At 41.3% G+C, this 7,648-nt stretch overlaps 1 protein-coding gene across 1 annotated transcript in view; it reads left to right on the top strand.

Annotated features, from left to right (window-relative positions):
• Positions 1–7,648, top strand: part of dct (dopachrome tautomerase) — a 58,816-nt gene that overhangs the window by 23,064 nt on the left and 28,104 nt on the right. The window contains exon 5 of the mRNA XM_043691451.1: positions 2,992–3,171. Within this exon, the coding sequence (XP_043547386.1) occupies positions 2,992–3,171 (180 nt within the window). The remainder of the gene's footprint in view (positions 1–2,991; positions 3,172–7,648) is intronic.

Genomic DNA, 7,648 nt, shown 5'->3' with positions numbered 1-7,648 from the left:
CAATATACCGACCACTGCAGCGGACAGCTGGAACTGACAACCGGAAGTGGCAGATTCAAACCACTACAAATGCCGGAGGAAAGATCACAGAAGCGCTTCACAGGAGGCTTCCCAAGCACTGAGGATGTCAGGGGACGAAACGTCTGCAACACAAATTCCCAGCTCAGCGAACAGAACCACAACAACAAGCACCCGAGCTACAAATCTTCTCAAAGACTTAGAAAAAAAATGGTTAAGACCAAAATTGGGCCCTTGAAGACAGAAATGGGTGAATTTATTATGGGGAACAAGGAAATGGCAGAAGAGTTGAATAGATATTTTGGATCTGTCTTCACTGGGGAAGACACAAGCAATCTCCCAGATGTAATAGTGGCTGAAGGACCTAGGGTAATGGATGAACTGAAGGGAATTTACATTCGGTAGGAAATGGTGTTGGAGAGACTGTTAGGTCTGAAGGCTGATAAGTCCCCAGGACCTGATGGTCTGCATCTCAGGGTACTTAGGAGGTGGCTCGAGAAATCGTGGATGCATTAGTAATCATTTTCCAATGTTCAATAGATTCAGGATCAGTTCCTGCGGATTGGAGGGTGGCTAATGTTGTCCCACTTTTCAAGTAGGGAGAGAGAGAAAAAACAAGGAATTATAGACCGGTTAGCCTGATGTCAGTGGTGGGAAAGATGCTGGAGTCAATCATAAAAGATGAAATTACGACTCATTTGGATAGCAGTAACAGGATAGGTCAGGGTCAGCATGGATTTATGAAGGGGAAATCGTGCTTGACGAATTTCTGGAATTTTTTGAGGATGTAACTATGAAGATGGACCAGGGCGAGCCAGTGGATGTAGTGTACCTGGACTTTCAGAAAGCCTTTGATAAAGCCCCACATAGGAGATTAGTGAGCAAAGTTAAGGCGCATGGTATTGGGGGCAAGGTACTGATTTGGATTGAAAATTGGCTGACTGACAGGAAGCAAAGAGAAGTGTTAAATGGGTCCCTTTCGGAATGGCAGGCGGTGACCAGTGGGGTACCTCAAGGTTTGGTGCTGGGACCGCAGCTGTTTACAATATACATCAATGATGTAGATGTAGGCATTAAAAGTAATATTAGCAAATTTGCTGATGACACAAAGCTGGATGGCAGGGTGAAATGTGAGGAGGATTTTATGAGAATACAGGGTGACTTGGATAGGCTAGGTGAGTGGATGGATGCATGGCAGATGCAGTTTAATATGGATAAATGTGTGGTTATCCACTTTGATGGCAAGAACAGGAAGGCAGATTACTATCTAAATGGAGTTAAGTTAGGTAAAGGGGAAGTACAATGAGATCTAGGCGTTCTTGTACATTATGGGGGGGGTATGCTTATGCCCAAAATGTCGATTCTCCTGTTCCTTGGATGCTGCCTGACCTGCTGCACTTTTCCAGCAACACATTTTCAGTTCTTGTACATTAGTCAATGAAAGCAAGCATGCAAGTACAACAGGCAGTGAGGAAAGCTAATGGCATGCTGACCTTCATAACAAGAGGAATTGAGTATAGGAGCAAAGAGGTCCTTCTGCAGCTGTACAGGGCCCTGGTGAGACCACACCTGGAATATTGTGTGCACTTTTGGTCTCCAAATTTGAGGCAGGACATTCTGACTATTGAGGGAGTGCAGCATAGGTTCACAAGGTCAACTCCCGGAATGGCGGGACTTTCATATCTGATTGAGACGTATAAAATTATTAAAGGATTAGACACTCTGGAGGCAGGAAGCATGTTTCAGCTGATGGGTGAGTCCAGAACCAGAGGACATAGTTTAAAAATAAGGGGTAGGCCATTTAGAACAGAGTTGAGGAGAAATGTTTTCACCCCGAGAGTAGTGGATATATGGAATACTTTGCCCCAGAAAGCAGTGGAGGCAAAGTCTCTGGATACTTTCTAGAAAGAGATGGATAGAGCTCTTAAAAATAGTGGAATCAAGGGTTATGGAGATAAGGCAGGAACAGGATACTGATTGTGGATGATCAGCCATGATCATAATGAATGGTGGTGCAGGCTCAAAGGGCCGAATGGCCTACTCCTGCATATATTGTCTATTGTTAGTGCATCATGATTGAAAATAGCTCTGTAAGGATATATTACAACTTCTCAGATCATTTCAGGTCATTCTAAGTGACAACTCTGCCTTGACATTGAACTTTACTGCTTGCAATTTCCTTTCAAGCATCAATTTTCAAGTTGGGCAGCCATCTGCTGTCATTACTCTTCTATCATGTGGTTTAATGCCACACTAAGAGTTTAGGGTCAAGACAGAATGGTAGAAGAAAAGTAAGATTTCTTCTGGCTTAGACTTCAAAGTAACACTATTTATTACACACTAACACTAAGTAGTGCAATACATAGGAATAATGGATACATCAGGTTCTGATTTTATTAATTAGGATTATTGTGTCCACTAATATAAAATAACTAATTTATTTTCTTCATGTGTTCATGTTTATGTGCTCTCAATAATCTCAAAATTTCTTGTCTAGTAGTAGAGTCTGATTTAGTCTAGTGTAATGTAATCTGTTCTAGCTGCATCCACTCTGACCTATTAATGCTCAGTGATATACTGTTCTGTGACCTCATCACAAGGTTGTTCCAGATCCTGAACCCCTTACATACCAAATTACCAATGTGCTTATTGTAATCAGCAAAACAGTTCAGTTACCCAGTGCAATAATGTGAGTCAATTCCCTTCAGATATAGAGGCTCAGGACCAATATTGACCAAAGTTTATTAGCTCTATTGTTTAGATACAACAATGAAAGAAAAATTCTAAGTTCATTTTCTCCTCACTGTGTCTTCTTGTTTATTCTGATGTCCCCAAAAAGAGTAAAGTTATAGATATTCACAATGTGCGTACTCACTACATGTCCGTGACAAATACTTGTGTTGTAAAGATTGCCCCTTTTGTATTGAAATTCTAATATCTAACAATATTATGGTTTTCATATATAATTTGTAGTTTGGATGATTATAACCGCTTGGTCACTCTCTGCAACGGAACAAATGAAGGTCCAATAAGGAGGGGCTTCTTGGGAAAGAGCGGGATCCAATTGCCAAGCATGGAGGACGTTCGCCAGTGTATGTCTATTGAAGAATTTGATACACCACCTTATTTCCAGAATTCTAATTTCAGTTTCAGGTAGGTAAACATGCTGTTGAAGGGGCAAGTAACTGTTAATCTGTCATTTCATACTGAATGAAAACTTCACAAAAAGAGCAATGTTTAAGGAAGTGAAGGTGTGCAAGAGTTTATCTTACACCTCATGAAGTGGCAATTGGTAGAATGTCCATGGCAAATCCTGGCTGTGATCACTCAACATTTTGAGGGGTTCTGTTGGGTTGGGGCATGTCTGTTCTTTTTTATGCATCAACTAAGACTTGAAAATGTGCTCAAACATGTTTACTTCCGATGGAAGTGTGCAAACTGACATCTTGGAAAAGGAAATTGTGCACACATTTCTAAGGACTGCCACCATTCTGCAAAATAGCAGAGTCATGAAGTTCATGAATCAGTATACATTGTTCAATTGAAGTCCCCACTCTAAGCCTGACATTGAATACAACATTAATTAGAATTGAGGTCAACCATTGGCCAATTCTGTTCAAAGGATTTTGCTTGTTAAAATATTTTTGACTTGCAATATTAACAATGCTTCCAAATTTGAATCCTATGGAAGGTTAAGCTATCTCATCATGATCTGGTCTGAAGAAAAGGTGGGTGAATTGGGTAGATTGCCTCCTAATGTGATGTACTATTAATGTAAAAGAAAATATTTCACTTCTGCTTGATCTGAGGTAATTTGACATTATTCCATAACTTAATTAGTTTATTTAACTAGCTAGTTTTATCTTCTCAACTGAAACTCATTGACTGGATTTTTGAGCTTCAGAACTTTAAACAGATTAATGTTTAAATATGGCTTTCATTCCCTCTTCTGAAAAATATAAATTTAATATATGTTTTAAGTTTAACTTATTCTTGGAGTAATGCAGAATCATGGAATTTTTGTACACCTGTCAAAAATATAGCAGATCAGAGAATCTCTTCAAGGGAGTACTGTTAGAATGTAGATTTATTTGCAGCAGAAAAAAATGAAGCTTTAAGATAATGTGGCCAGAAAGACTTGAGGATGGCTGTCTTCAATTAAGCTGGTGATTGCTCAGAATGGCTGTCTGAAAAAAGGGAGATTCCTCTTTCAAGGAACTATATGCACTTCTGATTGTGGTAAACCTTGAAGAGAATTCTTAATTGTTTTGTAAACCGAATTTGATGTAGTTCCTTGAAGATCCAAGAAGCAAAGGACACCATTTTGACTTAGCCCCTTCCCCGTCTCCCCCTTCCCCTCTCTCTGCCTCCCCTTTCACCTATTGGATCATGAGTAGGTCATCTGGCCCCTTGAGCCTGCTCAGCCATTCAATAAGATCATGGCTGATCATTTCATGGACTCTTCTCTACTTAGCCTCCTGCTCACTGTAATCCTTAATTTCTCTCTTGTTCAAAAACCTGTCTTTCTTTGCCTTAAAAACATTCACTCAGGCAGCCTCAACTGCTTCAATAGTCCCCTTTAAATCTTTTCCCTCTCACCTTCAATCTTGAGTATTGAGTCATAGAGATGTACAGCACAGAAACTATGCGCTCTACTTTTGGGTTTTTCCATCCCAAGGAAAGACCGTGTTGACTTAGCCTATCCATGTCCCTTATAATTTTTATAAACCGCTGTAAGGTCACCCCTCAGACTTTCATACTCCAGGGGAAATAGCCCAAGTCTATTCAACCTCTCCCTATAGCTCAAGCCCTCAAACCCTGGCAACATCCTAGTAAAATTTTGTGAACACTTTCAAGTTTCACAACACTCTTCCTATTGCAGGGAGAACAGAATTGCACACAAATATTCCAAAATATTCCTAGCTAATGCCCTGCTCAGTCACAACATGACCTCACAGTTCCTATACTCAATGCACTGACCAATAAAGGACAGCATACCAAACACGTTCTTCACTATCCTATCACCCGTGACTCCAATTTCAAAGAACTATGAACTCCACTCCAAGGTCTCTTTGTTCAGCAACACTCTCCAGGACCTTAACGATAAGTGTATAAGTCCTCCCTTGATTTGCCTTTCCAAAGTGTAGCACCTCACATTTATTTAAATGAAACTCCATCTGCCACTCCTCAGGCCGATTGGCCCATCTGATCAATATCTCATTGTACTCTGCGATAACCTTCTTCGCTGTCCATTACACCTCCAATTTTCGTGTCATCTGCAAGCGTACTAACCATACCACCTATGTTCGCATCCAAATCATTTTTATAAATGACGAAAAGCAGTGGACCCAATACCAATCCTTGTGGCACACAGGCTTCCAGTCTGAAAGGCAACTGTCCACCACAACCTTCTGTCTTTTATCTTTGAGCCAGTTCTGTATCCAAATGGCTAGTTCTCCCTGTATTTCATGTGATCTAACTTTGCTAACTAGTCTACCATGAGGAATCTTGTTGAACGCCTTACTGAAGTCCATATAGATCACATACACTGCTCTGCCCTCATCAATCCTCTTCATTACTTCTTCAAAAAACTCAATTAAATGTGGCCTAACAACCAAATTACTTATACATCTATATGTATAAATTTACACAGCTAAAGCATATGAATGGTCATCAATCGAAGCAACATTCACAGTCAAAGTTATCAATATTGCAGGTTATTCTGATACCTGCTCAGAAGCCATGAAAAGGGCCTGAATGTAGCAAGTCATGTAGCAGATATTGCCTGAGTTGGTCTGTCCTACCCTTCCTGTCTCTGATTTGGTTGCAAGTCTTGGATATTAAGGTTCCAGTGCATTCCTCTGTGATGCCCAGGCATTTTGATTGAGCAATTCCGTTATTTTCTTTTCATTTGCAATTGGAAAGTCCTTTAGTACGCCTATGAAACATTTAGAGACATTTGGCCAAGCAGGGGCAAATGTGACTAGTTTTGTTTGGGAAACCTGGTCATCATGAATGAGTTGGATCTGTTTCCATGCTGGATGACTCTATGAATCTATGTCTGCATCTTATGTTTGCAGTACTTTGCTGTAAACAACAAGTCAAATGATGAAACATGATCTTATTTCTTCCTGACAGAGCTGTGTGGGCAGAATCAATGCAAGGTTTGCACAGCTTGGCAGCTTCTTCAAAGTGCTGTGTTCCATTGGCCTGTACACATATAATCTTTCCTGCTTCTCATCTGAACTCAGCTGAAAGATGTCATGTTTCTATAGTGTGTAGCAAACAGTGCAGGTGGATGACCATCTCCTAGCAACAGTTTGTTCTGTAGAAGTCCTTTGTTGCATTATTATTTGAACCAGAGCTGAAAATGTGTTGCTGGAAAAGCACAGCAGGTCAGGCAGCATCCAAGGAACAGGAGAATCGACGTTTCAGGCATTAGCCCTTCTTCAGGAATCATTATTTGAACCATCATGGCTAGTCAAAGACTGGCTACTGAATGGCAAAGTATCCTCATGCCATGGCTTATAACTCTAATTAGGAACCCATGCAACTGTGCATGGTGAAACAATAATAAAAGAGAGCAGACCATTAGCAAGTGACTTTGTCAGCCCAAGCCAGTTGCTGCTGTAGGTAGCCCTGAACTGTTTCAGTATCTGAGAAGTCACAAATGCTGCTAACATTGTGCAATTTTCTGTAACATTCCTGCTTCTGACTTTATGATGGAAGAAAAGTTATTGATGAAGCAGCTGAAGGTGGTTGGACCTAGGACATCACCCTGAGAAATGCCTTTGGCAATGTTCTGGAGCAAAGATGTTTTGCCTTCAACATACATGACTGTCTTCCTTTATGCTAGGTGCAATTGCAACCAGTGGAGAATTTTCTCAAATTCCTATTGACTCCAATTTTGCTTCTTGATATCACATTTGTTGATTGCCACTTCAATGTCAAGGCAATCATGCTCACCACACCTCTCGAATTTTGCTATTTCTGCCATCTTTGGGCCAAGGTTGTGAGGAGGGGACAAAAACCTGAATAGCTGACATTAGTAAAGTGGTTATTTCAGTGTAAAGGCAGCTTGATAGTACCATTGATTAGTCCTTCTATCACTCCCTGATGATGGAGAGTAAGGTGATAGGGTGATAATTGACCTGTTGAATTTGAATTTGACCTGTTCTTTGTGGCCAGGACGTAATTGGGCAAATTTTCACATTGCTAATTTTATAGCTGTATTGGAACAGCGAGGTGGTTCCAGAGCATAAGATTTCAGTTCTCCTGCCAGGATAGTGACTGGATCCAAAACCTATAAGTATTCTATGCCTTCAGCCATTTAGATTAGATTACATACAGTGTGGAAACAGGTCCTTCGGCCCAACAAGTCCACACCGACCCTCTGAAGAGCAACCCACCTAGACCTATTCCCCTACATTTACCCCTTCACCAAACACTATGGCCACTTCCGGCCCCAGTGACGTTACTAACCTACACGCCCACAATGCCGCATGTGTCTCCGCCCCCACGCCGATCTCGACGCCTAACCCCGCCCCCCGCTGAGTTCCGTCACCACGCCTAACCCCGCTCCCACGACGATGTCCGTCACCACGCCTAACCCCGCCCCTTCGCCGATCTC

Source organism: Chiloscyllium plagiosum, chromosome 6 (assembly GCF_004010195.1).
Source record: "Chiloscyllium plagiosum isolate BGI_BamShark_2017 chromosome 6, ASM401019v2, whole genome shotgun sequence".
In the NCBI taxonomy this organism is placed as follows: Eukaryota; Metazoa; Chordata; class Chondrichthyes; order Orectolobiformes; family Hemiscylliidae; genus Chiloscyllium; species Chiloscyllium plagiosum.
This window is presented reverse-complemented; position numbering and strand designations above follow the sequence as displayed.